An 18,113-nucleotide genomic window follows, 5' to 3' on the forward strand; every position below is an offset into this window, starting at 1 on the left:
GCTAGTGCTGGGTTCTGTGGCTAAACTGGGGACTGGCTTCATTTGCAGCGGACGTGCAGGCCGAGCCGGGGGTGGCCGCACCCAGAGGTAAGGAGCAGGAGGCCCACGTCGCAGGGATGGTGGAGCGTCTCCCTCCGCAGCCTTTGGAAGCTGTGCCCGGCGCTCCCGGGCAGCCCCCCGCCCTGCCCCAGGGGCACAGTCAGCACTCCAAGGAGGAGCCCGAGGGGGCCGCAGGCAGAGTCCCAGCCGCACCTGCTGGGGGCGCTGACCCAGAGCCCCAGGCAGCACAGGCCGAGCCCAGGGAAGGCCAGCGGGGCGCCGTGCCCGAGGCCGAGGGTGCCCACGTGCCAGAGCGTGTCCCTGTGCCGGACCCCGCCCGGGTGCCCGGGAGCCCAGAGAAGCACGGTGCTGGGGACAGCCCTGGGCAGAGCCAGGACGTTTTTGGTGGAGGCGCCCTCGAAAGGAATAAGTCCGGAAAGGAGGCGCCAGCTGCAGGGGCAGCCGCTCCGGGGGCGGGGGCAGCGGCCGGGGAGCCCCAGGCCAAGCCCCAGCCAGTGAGCCGCGACCGGGTACCTGCAGGCCTGTCCAACAGGTCAGGGGGAGCAGCCGCGGGGGGCGGGGCAGGCCAGCAGGGTGGCAGAGACCACGTGCCTGTCCCCGGCAAGGACGCTGCCGGCCCAGAGCCTGCTGAGCAGAGGCCGGACCCTGAGCTTGGGCACCAACCGGCTGTGCCCGGGGCTCAGAAGCTGGACAATGCCAAACCCAACCGGGACCTGAAAGTCCAGGCCGGCTCTGACCTTCGGAGGAGACGGCGGGACGTGGCTCCTGGCACAGAGCGGGCGCCGGCCCCAAAGGAGGGGGTGATTATCAGCCTCCACCCGCTGCCCGGCGTGCAGGTCAGCGACCTCCGCAGCGCCCTGGAGAGCCAGCTGCACCAGGCCGCGGGGGGCGCCCTGCGGGTGGTCCAGGGCCGCCAGATCAAGCAGCTGCCCAGGGCCCTGGAGGAACCCTGAGCCCGACTCAGGCCACAGCGCTGCCGGGCCACCGGTGAACCTGAACCTAGTGGGGCCGAGTCGTGGAAGCCAGGCGCAGGGTGGAGGCTGGCGGCTCTCCGGCCCTCATGCCTGCCGAGGCCCAGGGCCCCCCAGGCGGCGGCAGTGGCGGGAGCGGCCAGGGCTCCAGGAGCTGACCGCAGGGCCCTGCTGCCCTGAGAGGCCGCAGGCGTCCTTCTCCAAACTTCAGCGCTTTCTCTGTGTCTCCGGAGTGTCCACGAAACCCGAATAAACACTTGTGCTTTCACTCTGCCTCTGCAAATGCTGCTTTGCACCCGGAGTCCAGTCTCTGCACTCGGGCCTCCCCGTCAGGTGTGGTCAGACTTCAGGAGCGGAACTCGCCCCCGGGCTGGTTGGTGAGTCACACAGAGGAGGCCTTTGGTCCAGGACCCTGTCCCACGGGAGCCGTGACTGCCAAGCCCCACGTGATGCCACTTAGAGCCCTGGGGAGGGGCCGTGGGGGGCAGCTTCTTCCCAGGGTCTGCACCCCAGGTCTGCCTCTGCACAAGGCTGCTCCCCAGGGACCTGCTTATCTCTTGGGGGTGGTGGTGTTTTGTGCTGCATTTTGTTTTCAAGGAGCAGAAAGGCTGACGGTCACCCCGGTCCCCGAGGCTGGTGGAGAGGTGACCTGGCAGGTGCCGGGGGCTGTCCCCCTGCGAGCCCGGGGCCTTCAGCCGCTTTGTGCTGTGTGCCCCGCTCCCCACTGGAGTGAAGGCATGCTCCAGACCCTGCCCTGGGGGCGTGGAAGGACCCCAGCAGCCTTACTCTTCCCTCCACATCTTCTGAAGTGGTTTTTTAAATTCTTGGTTTTTTTTTTTTTTGCTTTTTAGGGCTGCACCCATGGCACATGGAAGTGCCCAGGCTAGGGGTGGAATCAGAGCTACGGCTGCTGGCCTCCACCCCAGCCACAGCCACGTGGGATCCAGATTTTTAAATTCTAATTTCTGTCTCCTGAAGACCAAGGCCAAGCTGACTCCCCCAGACCCCGGGCGCTGAGCGGGGCTGGGGCCAGCCCCCTCCCCCCGCCCCCCATTCTAAACCAAACAGCCCCAGACAGACTGGGCAGGTTCCTCAGGTTGGAGCTCCACCCGCCGAGGTTTGGGGGGATCTTGTTTGCGGCCCTGTTTCCCCGAGGTCTTACCTGGCCGTCCCAACGCCCTCCTGCTCTTTCCGCCAAGGTAACGTCCCCAGCAGAGCAGCCCGAGCCCAGCGCCAGTGCGGGGCCTCTGCAGTCGTCGGCAGCCCCGCAGCCCCAGATGCACGGAGTCCTCTGTCCCGGTCAACACCTGTCCCCTCCTCCTGGGGCTCAGCTCTGCTCCCCTCCCAGCCAGCAGCCCTCCCCTGCGGCCTGGGCAGACCTCTGCGGGGAGCAGGGAGGCGGCCCTCCCTGACTGAGGTGCCCTCCTCCTTGGTCCCACGGCTGGCAGCAGTGCCAGTGGTCCCCGCCAGAGCAGCACACTTTTGCTGTCAGTGGGCAACCCTCTGTGCTGGCAGCTGCACTCGGCAGATGGGCCAGGCGGGCCTGGGTGACTGGAACAGGACCCTGCCTGTACCCCTGTCCCAGAGCGGGGCCGCCCAGCCCAGCCCGGCCCAGCCCGGCCCGGCCCGGTCCGGTGTGGGGCTGAGCCCTGGGCCCAAGACCAAGACAGGCGGATGGTGCCGAGCAGCTCAAGGTGACCCGTGGCGACACAGCTACAGAAGCAGCCGAAACCATCTTTGCCGCCCCTTCACAGGCTTGCGGAGCTCCCCTCAGTACGTGCAGTCCTGAAGCAAGTGTGGGGAGGGACCCCCGGGAGGCCCTCGAGCTGCGTTTGGTGTGTGGGGAGCGGCTGGGCCTGATCAGTGGCCCAAGTCTGCAGCCCTGGGCAGGCATGAGACGTCGCTGGAGTCTGGAGGGATGGCAGGTGCTGGCGCCGGCTGGGATGGTCGAGACGGGGCCAGGAGCTCTCGCCAGCGGGCCATCCAAGGTCAGGGTGCCGAGAGCGCGACAGGTCAGGAAGGGAAGGCCATCCTTGGGCCAGAGGCACCTGCTGGCGGGGAAGCCGGCCCGGGCTGACGGGGCGCTGGGACGGCGCTCGGCAGGTCTGCTTCCTTCGCCCCTCCTCCTTCAGCCACCCTGGGGACGCAGTTGTGTCATCCGTTTCTGGTCCTGCATTCTAGTGTTTACTGCGAACTGTCACTGCCCAGAGGTGTCCCGACGCTCTTGAACAGCGTGTGGCTCCTCCGGGAACCACGTCTCACAGGACAGAGGTCTCGGAGATGAGCAAACAGCTCTGGGCGTTCCTGTCGTGGCTCAGTGGAAATGCATCTGATCAGCATCCATGAGGACACAGGTTCGATCCTCGGCCTCGCTCAGTGGGTTAAGGATCCGGCGTGGCTGTGAGCTGTGGTGCAGGTGGCTGTGGCGTAGGCCAGGAGCTACAGCTCCGTTTCGACCCCTAGCCTTGGGAACGTCCATGTGCTGCGGGTGTGGCCCTAAAAAAACCCCCCAAAATAATAATAATAAAAAAGAGAGAGGAAACAGCCCTGGGCAGGGTTGGGGGGTGGGGTAATGGGGGCAGCTGAGTGGTGCCAGAGACCTGTCCCCAGGCGCCCAACAGGCAGCACTCAGGACCTTGGGATCTCCGGGCTACAGCACTGGGCGTCCTGCCTGTTGGTTGGGAGGCCCCTGTGCAGCCCCAGCTTCTTCTCAGGACCAGGGCTGGGAGCAGAGTGGGCAGGCGCCTGGGTGAGATGGGCCTGGGCTCCGACTCCAGAGGCTGCGGAGAGGCGGGTGGGCATGCCCACCGCAGAGGGGAGCCTGCAGCCTCGTGGTCTCACCACAGCCGGGTTCCTCACCTGGACCCTCCTCTGCGCACCTCTCGGTCCTGGAAGGCCCCCCCCCCTTTCTCCCTGCGGATCCCAAACCCCCGTCTGGGTCGGATCCGACGGCAGGACCTCCCCCACGGTGCCACTTGGTCACTGGTTACAGGCATCCCCAGATGCAGACGACGTGTCTCTGGTGAGAAGTGTTTAAAGAGTGAGGTTGGGAGGTGACGTGTCCCCGGCCACGTGCCCGCACATTGGCGCCCAGACAGCAAAACAGCTCTTTGAGCTCCAACTGGTCTTTATTGTGGCTTCGCCGTCACTACCCCAGATCCTTACATGCGCGAGGCTGCCGACCCTTCCCTAATGCGTTTCCCGTCCTTTCTGCCTTTGAGGCTTTAGACGTTTGCCCTTGGGGGCCATCACTGGGCGGGGGGGCATGCGGTGGAGCCTGTGGACCCCTCCTACTGGCCTCCTGTCAGGTCTTCTTGGCCTGGAAGAAAAAGTATTTTGTGTGAATGGGCTGTGGCTCCAAACTCAGAAAACCACCACCTTCTGGCAAATAACTTCAAAGAGCCTGGTCCCCACAGGCCACAGAGCTCACCTGCTCGGGGCCACTGAACAGAGACCTCCCAGCCACGCCCACCTGTGCCAGACACTGCAGGGCCACTGAGCCGCGTGTCGTCCTCACCAGGTGGCAGGAGCCCCTTCCCCAGAGCCAGCTCTCCCAGGGACAGGGGCGGGGCTCCCCGGCGCCTCCTCGGAGCGGACGGCAGATGGGGTCATCCCCTCATGTCCTCAGGTAAGAAAGTCCTCGTTCCCGTCCTGAGTTCCCAGGGCCCAGGGCCTGCAGTTAGGTCCCCATCAGCGGAAAAAGGCACAAGGGCCAGCCTTTTGGGGACAGGACAGCACGATGGAGGCAAAGGAGCATAGAGAGTCTCAGACGACCAGACACCTGTGCAGGTGACCACGCGCCCACAGGTGCCAGAGCAGAGCCTGGTGCCGGGAGCGCGGGGTCTTCACCCCGCAACCGGTGACCGTGGGACCGAGGCCTGTCCCCTCCCGGGGGATCTGCCAGGAGGCAGGAAGCAAGTCCCAAGGACATGTCCGCGTCGGATCAGAGGTTGGTGACAAGGCTGAGACTGCGCGTCCCAGCCACGGTCATGGCAAGGGGAGTGCAAGGAGGGTCTGAGCGGCCCAGAAAAGGAGGGAGAGCCATCCCGGAACGTCAGAAAACGGCCTCAGATTCCTGGAATCATCCTGCCCCCTCTGGGGTCCGGTTCTCAGGATCTGCGTCTGGTGAACAGAGCTGATCCTTGGCATCACAGCCCACCCCAGACCCCGGAGACCTGACACCTCGGGCACCAGCTCAAACCCCCGTGTGGAAGCCTCAGTGCAGTCTCCGCTGCCTGCCCTTGAGATGTCTGGAGCGCCCATCTCAGTTGCCCAGAGAGTTGCCTCCAATTCTACTTCTTCCTCGTCTTTCTTGAAAACACAAACTGGACACCATAGTTCTTTACGTGGGCATAGTGCGTAAGGATTTCTCCAGCACAGGGTTCCATCAGTGAGGATCAGAAAATGCCACAGCTCGGAAACAGAAGACACCCGCTCCTGAGTGGTTGGAGGCAGATCTGAACCCAGAGCCAAGGGAACCAACAGACCGCGTCAGCGCAGCCGCTTCTGCGCCCTTGGCACCGGTCAGCGCGGCTGGTGGAGGACTTCGCAGCCGCTGCGGCCCTGCTGGTTGTCCCTTCACCCTCTGAGAAACGCGCAGTCGAGCAGGGGGAGACCAGGGGCCTGGCTGTAACCGCCCACGCGCAGCACACACGTGGGGTCCCTTTTGGCGTTACCCCGCCTCGGCGACAGGCCCAGGTAGGGTTCCAAGGCACCGCAGTAACACGGTGAGGGTGCCGTTCCCCTCCCCGCGATGGACACGGCGGGGGTCGCGCTGGCTGGTGGGCGGGTGTGCCGTGTGCGCAGCACCTGCCGGCGCCCAACACCGAAACCAGGGTGCCCCCCGCCCCGGCGGGGCCGGCGCCCACTTACCGCGGCGGCGAAGCAGCGCCGCAGGGCTTCGAACTCTTGCGCGCAAAGGTCCTTGGTCAGGCGGCCGCCCGGGGCGGTGGATGCCTGCACGCACCTGCCGTAGGCCGCGGCCTGGGGACAGGACGGGGACGGGCGAGGATCGCGGCGGCCCTTGCGCCCGCCGGTCAGCCAGTAGACCCCCCCCGCCGCTCCCCGGTAACTGCCGCGCCCCGCCCCGCCCCGCCCCGTACAGCCCTTCCCGCCTCGCTGACGGCTCCGCACCTCAGTCCCACAGGCCGCCAGGCGCTCGGGGAAGGCGCGGAGGCGGCTTCGCACTCGACCCCACACCGCTCCGCTACCCGACATGAGCGGCTCTTCCTGGCACCCGTGGGCGCCGCCATCTTAGGTCCGGCCTCTTCCCGCACCCAACAGCTTGATTGGTCGACGCTTCCGCCCACAACCTGTTCTGCGCTTTGTAATTGGCCAGGCTTCAGCCACGCCTCTGCCTCGCCTCCGGAACTACGCTCTGGGAGCAGAGCCCTGTAATTGGCTCGTGGTTTCGTCCGTCTTTGACCTTAGGCTTTGGATTGGTTCAGGTGCAAATTGTTTACCGAGGACGGCCTCAGGGCCCGCCCCACGCGAACGATTGGCCAGCGGGGCCAGGCCCGCTGAGTGACTGGACGGGGTCAGGGCTTGGCGGAAGCTGGGCGGGGCCGGAAGGTGACCGGCATCCATGGCGGCCACGCCGCAGCTGCGGGACCGGCTGAGCTTCCTGCACCGGGTGAGTGCGGGCGGCCCGGCCCCGCCGCGCGCAGCCTCCCGGCCGAGTTGGCCGCCTCCGTGGCCCCGCTCGGCCCCCGCGGGGTCACAGCTCTGCGGCCCCCCCACCTCTCCTCTCGCCTCTTCCCCCCAGCCCCGCCTCCGACACCCCCGGCTCCCCTCCTCTCCCTCCTACCCTCGGACCCCTCCGAGGCTGCGGGACCCCGCCGCACGTGCGTGGAGGAGGCAGGTCAGCCAGCCCTGTGTCAGGTCCTGGGGACAGTGAGACGCCTTGACCCGAGTCCAAATTGGAGAAGAGAGCCAGGGGCCCCAAGTTAGTGCTTTCTTACCCAACTTGAGAGCTTTCGAGAAAAAGACGCAGTGACCCCTGAGCTCTGTCGAAGATCAATTACAGGGCCAGACACTAGCCTGGAAAGCAGGACGACCGTTTCACTCAGTGGCGGGCGTCAGATAGGGGTGAAGGAGAAAAAAATAGCTTTTATTGCTCTGCCAGGCCAAGGAGGTGACAGCAGGCTAACGCCCTAAAGACTGGGCTGTTTCTTGGGGAAGAGTTGCAGGGAGTTTTATGGTCTAAAAGGAGAAAAACAGGGTTTCAGATAAGAATCAGGGTTGGGGCAAACACGCATTCTTCTTTCTTTCAGCGATTCTTAGTCACCTAAGCTGGTGCCGGAGAGCTCAGTGGTTTTCCGGGTTATGAATCTTGACTTTTCCTGGAATAACAATACTTGAGAAAGGGGTATCCTGCTGAGTGGTTAGAACGAATTAGGAAAGTTCCTGAAGAACAGCAGGTGCTAATCTTTAATCCCCAGGCGGTTGTGCTCAGGGCGCCTCATCTTTAGTTCACAGGTGATTGTGTTTAGGGTGCAGTCAAGCCAGGGAGACGCACAAGGAAAGCCTCCAAGCTCTTCGGTTTTAAACTGCTTATTGCTAAGCTGTTTCTAAACGAAACATAAGGAACATAGTGTGTCCCTTAGGTGTATCAGACGCCTGCGTCACTGACGGGGGAGGCGGGGAGCCCTTAGAGCCACCGAGGACTGGGCATTTTCAGGACAGAAGGCTGCGGCTCGAGTCAGAAATCGCGAGGAGCTGGGCAGTGTCCATGGGTTGCCGCGTCCGCGTCTGATAGCTGGTGGTCCTAGAGGTTAGGTCCTGTAGGGACTGGGATTTTCTGGTAGTTACATTTCAAGGAATGGCCTTGAGGTCCTTGAGAAAGACACCCTGGAGTCGTAGGAGGCCCTTGGTTCACAGTTGTAGTTCCTTTTCAGGAAATGCTTCACGAAAGGGAGGTTGGGGCCTGTCACCAGCTGTGAGCCAGAACGGAGAGTAAATTCTGGCTCCTTGAGTTTTCTCAGGCAGGTGGCAGGGTAGGGGGGCCTGAGTTCACCCTCCTGGTGCTGGAAACCTGCCCCGTTCTCTTCGGGCAGAGGTTTCCCTACGTGCCGAAAGTTCTGCGGGTCTGCAGCCGTTGCCAGCTCCGCTTCGGGTCTTAGTGGACCAATCGCGTGACAGTGTGTGCACACAGCTTCACACGAGGTTCACGTAAACTGTGGCCAGAACCTCACAGAGCGCACTTGAGGTTTTCGGGCCTGTGTGCACCGAGGCCTGTGCCCCCAGGTGGGCAATGGTGTAGGAACCCCCATTTCTGGTTTTTGTCTCTGTAAATGGAACATTTTGTGCTGAGTCAGCTCTTAACATAGATGTGTTTGTGCTAACGGATACATGTGACACCTCAGCCGTCCGTTCTTTTTTTTTTTTTTTTTTTTTTGCCTTTTTCTAAGGCCACACCCGTGGCACATGGAGGTTCCCAGGCTCGGTCTAATGGGAGCCACAGCCACACGGGATCCAAGCTGTGTCTGCGACCTACACCACAGCTCACGGCAACGCCGGATCCTTAACCCGCTGAGCAAGGCCAGGGATCGAACCTGCAACCTCACGGTTCCTAGGCGGATTCCTTAACCATGGAGGCATGATGGGAACTCCGAGCCGGCCGTTCTTGCCCTGGGTTCTTTCCCTGGGGTCCCTCCCCGGAAGGGGAGCTGTGGGCCCGTCAGGCTGAATGCTTGTGTCACGTTGCTGATCTGTGCTCCCGAAAAATGGAAACTCGCGGTGCCCCGTGTGGGAAGGGGGTGAGCCCTTGGCTTTTTCTTTCTGCCCGGGAGTCAGTAGGTGTGTCCAAGGCGCCTCGACGTTGCTGTGCGGCTGTCAGCAGAGGGGCCCGAGCGCCCCGCTGGAGACGGGCTGGGCAGAGGGCCCGGCCCCTGAGAGACCGCCCATCTCCCTTTCCCGGGCCTTGGTCCCGGCCCCCGGGAGGGAGCCTCCTGCGGGCTCCCGGGGCAGTGGGACCGTAGCTGGCCTCTCTGGTCTCCTCACCGGGTGGCCTGCCAACAAGGAGCTGTGTGGAAACCGGTTTCCGGGAGCCCTCGGGGCCGCGGGCCCTGTGGACGTGGCACTGACCGGGGCGGGCGCCCTCTCCCTTCCAGCTCCCGCTTCTCCTGAAGGGCACGTCGGATGACGACACCCCGTGTCCGGGCTTCCTGTTCGAGGAGATCGCCAGTATCCTTTGCGGCCACGCGCGGGGCCCCAGCAGGCTCCTGCGCCTCCGCCCTGACGGCCGCGGCCCCTTTACGGTGGGAACCAGCTGCCTGCGGGCAGGCTCCTGAAAGCAGGGTGTGGGGTGGGTGCCTGCCGGGGGGCACCCTGCCCAGCCGATGGCGGCCCGTGCGGCCCATTCCCTAACGAGTGCCTCCCAGAGATCTCCCACGAGTCCCTGGGCAGCAGCCAGTGCCTCCTGGAGTACCTGCTGAGCCGTCTGCACAGCGGCTCTGGCCGCGTGAAGCTCAAGGTGAGTCCCTGCGCCACCCCCCCCACCCCACCCCCGCCCAGGCCCTCCCCTCCCGGTGGGCTGGGGTGGGGGCACTGCCCGTGTGCCCGCGCTGCCCGTGTGCCTGTCCCCAGGTGCTGAAGATCCTGCTCCACCTGTGCGGCCACGGCTCCTCGGCCTCGCTGCTCATCCTCAGGCGCAACCCCGCCTTCATCCAGGAGGCTGCAGGTAGGGCCCGCGGGAGGCCCAGGGAGGGGGCGGCCGGGGCAGGTCCCGGATCCCCTCGTCGGGCCTCTACCCCGCCGCCCACTCCGGCTGTCCCCGCCGTCCTCCCTGCCCCACCCCCGGCCAGGCCGGAGCCTCTCTGCACGGGCGGGACCGCGCGCTCCTCCCTGGGCCATCACTCCCAGCAGGGCTGGGGGCGGGCGGGACCGGTGAGGCCATTGGGAGAGGTGGGGCTCTGGCCTGTCGTGATCAGACGACAGGTGGGTCTGGGGAGGAGCCCTGTCCCTCGCCCGCCCCCCAGGCCGGAGGGGCCCCTGTGGCTCATGGACTCGTGGGGGTGTGGCCTGAGGGTGGACGAACTGAACAGGAAGCCTTGGCCTTCAGGCAAGAAGCCACCCGGCCACGCTGTCCCTGGAGGGCAGTGCCGCAGGGAGGGCCGAGTCTGCTGGCCCCTCCTGCTTGCAGGAGATGTTCGGCAGTGTCCTGCCTGCCCGGTGCCGGGACTCACCCCCACCCCGAGTCCGCTGTTCTCCCCTTACTGTGGGGGCCCTGGGCCCCCGTGCCCGAGTCTGGGAGACAGAGCGGCCTTGCAGCAGGCCTACCGTTACCCCAGGTGTGCAGGGGGCTGGGGACACGCTCATCCCCGCCCAGCCCCCAGAACTTGTGCCCAGAGGCAGCACAGCGAGAGGCTGGCTCATTCTCTCCAGCGGTGGGTCAGACCGGGCCCATCCTAGGGGGCAGCCCGCGTGGCTATGGCTGGGCCGCTGTGTCCCGGTCCTGGAAGAGGGCAGGTGAAGCAGGAGCAGGGGCCGCACACTGTGGCTCTCTGTTGGCACCCAAGTCCAGCTCCGAGCGCTGCCCCCAGGGCCGGGAGGAGGGGCACACGGAGAGGGCAGTCCTTCCCACCACCACCACCCCTGCCCCTGTGGGAGGCCAGGAACAGCAGGGTTGAGCTGCCCCCCACGGGGTGAAAAGTGGGATGCGTCTGGACGGAGGAAACGGCGGGGGGGGGGGGGGGCGTTCTTGCTCTGAGCCCCCAGAGGGCGAGGGCATGAGGTGCATGGGCGATGGGGAGGCCTCCAGCACGGGCAGGGCGCTGTGGCTCCAGGAGGCAGACCAGGTCTGCCGCAGCCGAGGCCGGACCAGGGGGAGGCCCCGAGGCTGTGATAAGGAACTGGTTCCTTCTCGGAGCTGCTGGGAAACTGCGGGGCCGTGAACTGGACGAGACCCCTCTGCGGCTTCTGGGTGGGGAGGGGGTCGAGGGGCGGCAGTGAGGCTGCAGAAGCCCGGGCCGTGGGGTGCCGTGGGGGAGGCTGGGCTTTGAGGCTGGGCTCCTCGGGGCCGGGGAGTCCGCCCTGCCCGGCTCAGCCCTGCCTCCGTCCTGCAGTTTTCGCGGGGCCCCCGGACCCTCTGCACGGGAACAGCTTGTACCAGAAGGTGCGGGCGGCTGCCCAGGTGAGCCCAGGACCGGACTGCTCCCCACTCTCCCTGCCTGGACCCCGGCTCTGCTCCTGCGGCGGGACCGGAGCCCATGCGTGGCCCTCAGAGGAGGGGGTGCGGCGGGCAGGCGGGCAGGGGGCCATGCTCAGAGCCCTCCATCTCCATCTAGGACCTGGGGGCCGCCTTGTTCTCAGATGCCTTGTCACCCCCGCCTCCCTCCCAGCCTCCCAGGGCCCCACCTCCAGCAGGTACGTGACCCCGCCCCGTCACCATCGCTGGATTCTACTCTGGGTGGGCTGGGCTCACAGCCTCCCCGCCTCGATCCCCCTGCCCGGTATCTGGAGGGGGCGCTGAGAGCGGGGGTCCCTGCTCACGCGGGCCTCCCCGCAGGCATGGGCTCCCAGTCCCGGCCCCAGAGCGCTCTGCAGGGCTTCGGCTACAGCAAAGATCAGCGCCACACAGGTGAGCACTGCGGGGGCGGGGGGCGGGGGGCGGGGGCTGCCTCTGAGGCTGCGTCTCTGTCCAGGGAGCCGCTGGTTCTGCTTAACCGACAGGTCAGAGGCCCTGGCTGCGGGTCAGCCCTGCACGTGGGCCCCCAGCCCTGGCTCCTTCAAGGGGCCAGAGACAGGGGCGGTCCTGGCTGCGACAGAGGTGACTTAGAGGGGGCGTGGGGGTGGTCCTGTTTGCTGAGAGTACCCAAGGCCCGCAGCAGGGGCCTGGGACCGTCCCGTGGGCTCTGGGCCGTGTCGGCTGTGTGCTGACTGTCTCCATTGAGGCCTTGGCCCCGCGGCCCTTCTGACGCTCTGAGTCCTAAAGTGGGTCTGCCTTGGTGGCTCCAGCCTGTTGGTTTGGGGGTGACAACTGGCTGGCCCTCTGTGGGGTGCCCACATAGGAGGGCCCCCGGCCCTGCACTTGGCCGTGGCTGTGCCTTACGTGGCCGCGGATTCTCAGGACAAGCCCAGAGGTGGGAGCCAAGGGGCCCAGGGGCACAGCTGTGCTGTGAGCTGCTGAGCGTCCAGGCACCACGGCCCCAAAGTGCTGAAATGAATTCACTGCAGAAGCTTCCAGAAGGCCCTGGTTCCTCCATGTGGCCTCTGCTCAGACTGCAGCCTGCTCCCACCTCCAAGACCTGGGCACGCGCAGGGCCGGGACTGAGGGGCTGTGTTCTCCCCTCCCCCTGGGCAGGCTCTGCGGGCGAAGCCTTCCTGTCCACCATCCAGAAGGCCGCAGAGGTCGTGGCCAGCGCTGTGCGTCCTGGGCCTGAGAGCCCCGGCACCCAGAGGCCCCTGCCGCAGGGTGACGCCTACCAGCCGGCCGTGACACCTTCCGCCGGCCTCGGCCCCCCCACCCCTGGGGACCCGCTCCCCACAGCTGGCCCAGCTGCCCGAGGTACCCAGCACGGCCCTTCCCTGGGGATCTGGCTCCCCCTGCGCTGCCGGGGCCCCAGGCTTCCAGGCACCTGCTGGGCCCGGCCGGCGCAGGTGATGGGGAGGAAGAAAGCACGCCCGTGGGTGGGGGTATGAGCCACCTCTCGGAGCCCACACCCTCACTCCCTTGGCCACGTGGGAAACCTGCAGCGCCAGCCACCCACGAGACTCGAGTTCCCGGCGGTGGCTGCACACAGACCGACCCTGTCCTGCCAGTCTCTCTGTTCGAGGGGTGGGGTCCGCTCAGGGTCCCAGCTGCTCCGATGTAGAAGCAGGACTGGAGCTGGGGGAGGAGCCCAGTCCCTGGCTGTTGGTGGGGCATGTTGGTGCGGCCGGGCAGCCGGTCAGGGAAGCAGGGGCCAGGCTCCGCCGCATGTGCGTCCTGGAAGCGCGCTGTGGGAAAGGAAGGCGGGTCCTGCCTCCCACCTGGACTCTGCCGCCTGGCACTGCCTCCTGCATTTTCCAGGCCAGGTGCTTCCCTGGGTGCAGGGTGTGCCCCGTCCTGCCCCATCTCCTTCCCCTGCTGTTGCCTGAGCTGGAGCCCAGGCAGTAGCCCTGTCCCTCTCTCGGGACCCAGCCCCTTCCCCTGAGTCTCCCTGTCTGGGGCTCCAGGGAAGTGGACAGAGGTTAGTCTGAGGCCCCCAAGGGTCACTGTTCCTCCAGCAGTGAGACACCAGCCCGGGCAGGCCGGAGGCGGCTGGGACGAGCCGGACAGCAGCCCCAGCTCCCAGAACTCTTCCCAGGAGAGCAGTGACCTGGGCAAGGCCTCGGACTCGGGCAGCCAGTCAGGCAGCGACAGCCCCTCGGGGGCCAGCAGGGCGCCCAGCGACCTGGCCGAAAGGTGAGCCGGTGCCCCTCCCTGCCCTGCTCCAGGGTCCCACCCCAAAGGGGGGCCTGACCTGGGAGAGCAGAGCCCACCCTCTGTCCTGACCAGTGTCCCCCACAGGGTCGAGGCCGTGACCCTGAGTGACTGTCAGCAGGAGCTGAGCCTGGTCCAGACCGTGACCCGGGGGCTACAGACCTTCTTGAGCCGAGAGGAGGTGCAGCACTTTGTCAAAGAGTGAGCCCGGTGCCCTCCCGCCCCCTCGCCCCGCCGGCCCCGCCCCTCGCCCCGCCGGCCCCGCCCCACGCCCCGCCGGCCCCGCCCCCCGCCCCTGGCCCCGCCCCCTCGCCCCTCACCCCAACGCCCAGCCCCCTCGTGCAGGTGTGGAGTCCTCAACTGCGAAGCTGTGCTGGAGCTGCTCCTCCGCCACCTGGGCGGGACCAGCGAGCGGGTGCAGATGGTGAGGGTGCCCCCGCCTCCGCGGGTGGGGAATGGGAGCCGGGCCTGGGGGTGGACCCTGCTGACCCCTGCCCGCTCGCAGAGAGCCCTGGGTGCCATCGCCTCCCTCGGATGCACTGACCTGCTGGCCCAGGAGCGCGTCCTGCTTCTTGCTCGGCCGCGGCTGCAGGAGCTCAGCGCGGGCAGCCCCGGACCTGTGACCAACAAGGCCACCAAGGTGGGCGCCGCCCAGAGGAGCGGGCACAGGACTCGCGGGCAGTCCCACCCCCCGCCGCCTTGCCTAGACCCAGACCAGCTCCTCCTGCCACCCAGCTGTGGGGACCGGTGGCGCCCTTAGAGCAGTAGTCGGGCGGCCTGGCCTCTGGCCATCACTGGGACGCGCCACGCTTTCCCACCTGGCAGCTCTAGCCTTTGGGTGACTCCCTCTCCCTCCACTCGGCTTCTTGCGGGAAGCCCTCCCGGATTGCTCAAGTGGATCTGTCTCTTCTTCACTGTGTGTCACAGCTCACGGGCGTGAGCTCTGCTCCCAGACCTCAGCTCTCCCAGAGCTGAGGGAGTTCCGTTCATCTCAGTTCTCTTCCCTGACCACTGTGGGGAGGCCCCTGGAATCTTTTCGGGGGGCCTCTGGGCAATACCTCTGAGAGCTCTTGGCGTCCCCTGGCTTCCTGCAACTTTTGTGGCAGCTGAAAATTCAGATCCTTAGTCCCTTGTCCCGCAACCCTCCTTCATCAGGGGACGCGTGACCCTGCCACGCAGGAAATGCGTCGTGGGCCTGTCACGGTGGTGCTTCTAAAACCCGGGGAGGACGCAGGGTTAGACACGCCATCCCCTCCGCGTGCGAGGAGGGTCTCCCGCGGCCCCCGACCAGGGGTGCCTCTCCCAGCTGGCGGGTCTGGTGGCAGCTCAGCGATGGGAAAGTGTCCGTTTGAGTGACAGTGGGTGGGGGCAGCAGCTTTGAGGACGGCCGAGTGCGCCGGGGACCCTGGAGGAGCACAGGAACCCTCACCGACACCCCTTCTTCCTGTGTCCAGATCCTGAGACACTTTGAAGCTTCCTGCCGACAATGGCCCCCTGCCCGGAGGCCCCTGGCCGAGCCTGGCCCTGCAGCCGCTCGTGGGGGCCCGTCAGACCTGCTGACCGATGCCCTGCCTCTGGCCGGGGGCCAGGCCTTCCTGCAGCCCCTGAGTTCAGCTCTGTTCTCCTCCCGGGGCACTGCTGTGCCCGCCACGGCCCTGGACGGCTGCTCCCCACCAGTCCCTGGGGATGCCAGGGAGGCTGAGGCCAGGTTGGCTGCCTCCAGAGAACAGGGGTCCGGGTCTGAGTGGGACCCGACAGGCCTGGACACCCCGACGGGAGCGCCAGGGCTTGGCCCAGGCCCCAGGCTCGGCCACGACTCCTTGTTTGCTGGCATGGAGCTGGTAGCATGTCCCCGCCTGGTGGGGGCTGGAGCTGCTGAAGAGGAGCCCCTCCCGGCCCCTTGGACGGCATCACAGAGGCCGGCAGCCCAAGAGCCTTCTGGCTCTGAGCCATCGGCTTTCGCGTTCTTAAACGTGTGACCTCGTCGCCTGGGCCACGTGTAGCCTCGTGTCGCCCAGCCCATGACTCCTAGGACCCCATGACTCCGTGTTGTACCCCGTGTCCCACCGAAGCATGGGCCCCGTCAGGTGTCTGCAGTCAGCCTGGCCTCTTGCCGTCTCCCACTGAGGCCGTGGTGTGGCCCTGCCCAGCCAGTGACGAGGAGGGCCACCAGTAGAACCCAGGCGATGCCTCAGGAGTCGGCGAACCAGCCAGAGCCAGGCTGGCACCATGGGGAGCGGTGGTCCCTGCCCACGGGGGCCGCCCCCCCAGCCTTGCCCCCGGGTGGGTTCCCCGTGTTTCTTCAGGGAGGACGGGACCCCCGCGGCCCGCCCTGTGGGTCTGATGGCCCGGGAGCAGCCCCCAGCAGCCTGCGGGATGGCAGAGGGGGCAGGACGAGGAGTGGCCCTTGGCTGCCGTGTCCCCCGCCTCAAGGCCATCTGCTATGGCAGGACAAGCATTTTTCCCGCTTGCTGGAGGGCTCACGAGGGAGGGCACTGTGGCAGAGGGCGGCACAGCCTGCCTGGAGGGCATGGGAGCCAGGCGGGAGGCCCGACACTGTCCCCAGTCCCCAGGGTCCTCACGGGCACACAGAGGCGGGCACCGGGGAGACGGGGCACCTCAGTCGTTGTCCCCCGCCCCTTGGCCAGAGGCAGGCTGTGTGGACCTGAATTCCTACAGCAGTGGGTACGGGACCCCCGAGAAAACCCCTGCCCGCCTTCCCGCAGAAACAAGGTTTTGGGGTGGGTTTAGAACCACTGCTTGGGTCTGTTTGTGGTTTTGAGCTCAGTTCCCTCTGGGGGCAGGGGGGGTCCTGGCATCCTGGCTGCTCCTCAGTCAGGATGGGGCTCCTCCCAGCATCGGGTCCCTGTGGGACCCCCGTGTCCGCTCCTCCTGCCGTGACCACCGCCTGCAGACTGCACAGCCACCTTGGAGTAAGGGCTGGGGTCCCTCTTGGAAGAACGGGGGCGGCCTGGGCTCACACCTGCATAAACACTGCTGTTCACACCAAGTTGCACCGTTTGCTTTCTCTTGTGTGTGTTTTAGTGGGAACGGCACTAAGAGAACTCCTAAATCAGGGCAGCCACCGCGGCTTAAGTGTGTGGCGGGACTCCCCAGTGGACCCATCCCGTCCTCTAGTGTCCTTCGTTCCTTTTTTTCTTTTTTTCTCGGCTGTGCCCACCACGACTGGGGATGGAACCTGTGCCACAGCAGTGACAGTGCTGGATCCTTAACCCACTAGGCCACCAGGGAACTCCAGATGTTCTTAATGGCAAGGTTTTTAACTATAAATTCAATGTCTTCAGTAGATTTGGGATGATTTGTGGTGTCTGTTTCTTCATAACTGTTCGAGTGATTCGTGTTGGAATTGGCCCGTTGCACTTCGGCCATCGAGTCTTCCGAGCCGACCTTTATTAGTGTCTCATGTCTGAGAGTCGCAGCTGTCGCTGCTGCTACGGAGCATTCGTCCCCGTTCCTGGTTAGTCTGATAGAAGTTTATTAATATTATTGAGCTTTTCAGAGATTTATTCATTTATTTTTTCTACTGGTTTTATGTTTTCTTGTTGATTTCTGTGCTTTTTTATTTCATTCCTTCTGCTTTGGGTTTCCTAGTTTTTTAAAGGTGGAAGCTTAGATTATTGATGTGAGACCTTGATTCTTTTCTGTTGTAAACAATTTCAATGCGATACATTTTCTTTCAAACACTGCTTTAGCTGCCTCCCATGAACTTTTATATATTTTTTCTTTAAAAAAAAATATTTATTTTGTTCTTTAGGGCCACACCTGTGGCATACGGAGGTTCCCAGTCTAGGGGTCGCATCAGAGCTACAGCAGCCAGCCTACACCACAGCCACAGTAACGCAGGATCCAAGCCAGGTCTACAACCTACACCACAGCGCACGGCAACACTGGATCCGCAAACACTGAGTGAAGCCAGGGGTCAAACCCGCATCCTCAATTGAGTTGACTAATTGCTGAGCCATTAAGGGAACTCCCTATTTTTATTTTCATTGCAAAATATTTTCTAATTTCCTTGAAGACTTTTTATTTGATGGATTTTCATTTTTTGTAGGATTTTTATTTTTCTATTATAGTTGACTTACACTGTTCTGTCAATATCTGCTTAACAGTAAAGTGACCCAGTCATCCTCATCCGTGTGTGTGTGTGTGTGTGTGTGTGTGTGTGTGTGTGTGTATACACACATATACACTTTTTCTCAACATTATCTTCCATCATGTTCCATCACAAGTGATTAGATATCCCTGGGTTATACAGCAGCATCTCAGTGCTTCTTGATGGGTTATTTTTAAATGTGTTTTTCTGGAGTTCCCCTTGTGGCTCAGTGGTTAATGAATCTGACTAGGAACTATGAGGTTGCGGGTTCGATCTCTGGCCTTGCTCAGTGGGTTAAGGATCCAGCGTTGCTGTGAGCTGTGGTGTAGGTCACAGACGCGGCTCGGATCCCGTGTTGCTGTGGCTGTGGTGCAGGCCGGCAGCTACAGCTCCGATTGGACCCCTAGCCTGGGAACCTCCATATGCCGCGGGAGCGGCCCAAGAAATAGCAACAACAGCAACAGCAACAACAACAAAAAGACAAAAGAAAAAAAAATTTAAAAAGCAATAATAACAAAATAATTAAAAATTGCCATTATTGGGTGTTCCCGTCATGGCTCAGGGG

The 18,113-nt window shown here is 64.3% G+C and overlaps 3 protein-coding genes across 22 annotated transcripts in view; 2 read left to right on the forward strand and 1 right to left on the reverse strand.

Annotated features, from left to right (window-relative positions):
• The window catches only part of SLC38A10 (solute carrier family 38 member 10), a 33,321-nt gene extending 32,022 nt beyond the window's left edge, over positions 1 to 1,299 (forward strand). For 7 of the 10 annotated variants that reach the window (XM_005668573.3, XM_084983293.1, XM_084983292.1 and 4 more), the window contains one exon: positions 49 to 1,299. In XM_005668573.3, coding sequence (XP_005668630.3) covers positions 49 to 1,013 — 965 coding nt within the window. In that variant the 3' untranslated portion in view covers positions 1,014 to 1,299. The remainder of the gene's footprint in view (positions 1 to 48) is intronic. The other 3 variants (XM_084983295.1, XM_084983296.1, XM_084983300.1) reach the window with 1 other exon arrangement.
• On the forward strand, positions 1,114 to 16,741 carry TEPSIN (TEPSIN adaptor related protein complex 4 accessory protein). Of its 10 annotated transcripts, XM_084982812.1 has the most exons (14): positions 6,594 to 6,891; positions 7,304 to 7,450; positions 9,143 to 9,215; positions 9,413 to 9,504; positions 9,618 to 9,711; positions 11,096 to 11,163; positions 11,318 to 11,396; positions 11,539 to 11,610; positions 12,334 to 12,537; positions 13,239 to 13,416; positions 13,522 to 13,635; positions 13,780 to 13,858; positions 13,940 to 14,074; positions 14,889 to 16,741. In XM_084982812.1, the coding sequence occupies exons 8-14, from the start codon at positions 11,541 to 11,543 to the stop codon at positions 15,411 to 15,413; spliced, it is 1,305 nt and encodes a 434-aa protein (XP_084838938.1). In that variant the 5' UTR covers positions 6,594 to 6,891; positions 7,304 to 7,450; positions 9,143 to 9,215; positions 9,413 to 9,504; positions 9,618 to 9,711; positions 11,096 to 11,163; positions 11,318 to 11,396; positions 11,539 to 11,540; the 3' UTR covers positions 15,414 to 16,741.
• Positions 4,141 to 6,291, reverse strand: NDUFAF8 (NADH:ubiquinone oxidoreductase complex assembly factor 8). 2 transcript variants are annotated; one of them, XR_014820251.1, is made up of 3 exons: positions 6,165 to 6,291; positions 4,549 to 6,014; positions 4,141 to 4,350 (listed from the first exon to the last, which is right to left on the reverse strand). XR_014820251.1 is itself a non-coding variant. In NM_001435434.1 (3 exons), the coding sequence occupies exons 1-3, from the start codon at positions 6,246 to 6,248 to the stop codon at positions 4,336 to 4,338; spliced, it is 210 nt and encodes a 69-aa protein (NP_001422363.1). In that variant the 5' UTR covers positions 6,249 to 6,271; the 3' UTR covers positions 4,141 to 4,335. The 2 variants fall into 2 exon arrangements, 1 of the variants encoding a protein (NP_001422363.1); NM_001435434.1 differs by having other exon boundaries at positions 5,904 to 6,014; positions 6,165 to 6,271.
• Positions 16,742 to 18,113: the final 1,372 nt, after the last annotated feature.

Source organism: Sus scrofa, chromosome 12, assembly GCF_054392235.1.
Source record: "Sus scrofa isolate SSC_HxYL_T2T_F1_AM1 chromosome 12, Sscrofa_HxYL_maternal_Yorkshire_Landrace_v2.0, whole genome shotgun sequence".
Lineage (NCBI taxonomy): Eukaryota > Metazoa > Chordata > Mammalia > Artiodactyla > Suidae > Sus > Sus scrofa.

Excerpts from the sequence above, each read along its gene's own strand:
- TEPSIN (XM_084982807.1), top strand. The coding sequence starts at position 6,616 with ATGGCGGCCACGCCGCAGCTGCGGGACCGGCTGAGCTTCCTGCACCGG. Across the intron at positions 6,664-9,142 it reads GGCTGAGCTTCCTGCACCGG|CTCCCGCTTCTCCTGAAGGG; the intron begins GTGAGTGCGGGC and ends TCTCCCTTCCAG. Across the intron at positions 12,538-13,238 it reads AGCTGGCCCAGCTGCCCGAG|CAGTGAGACACCAGCCCGGG; the intron begins GTACCCAGCACG and ends CTGTTCCTCCAG.
- NDUFAF8 (NM_001435434.1), bottom strand. The coding sequence starts at position 6,248 with ATGTCGGGTAGCGGAGCGGTGTGGGGTCGAGTGCGAAGCCGCCTCCGC. Across the intron at positions 6,015-6,164 it reads TGGCGGCCTGTGGGACTGAG|GCCGCGGCCTACGGCAGGTG; the intron begins GTGCGGAGCCGT and ends TCCTGTCCCCAG.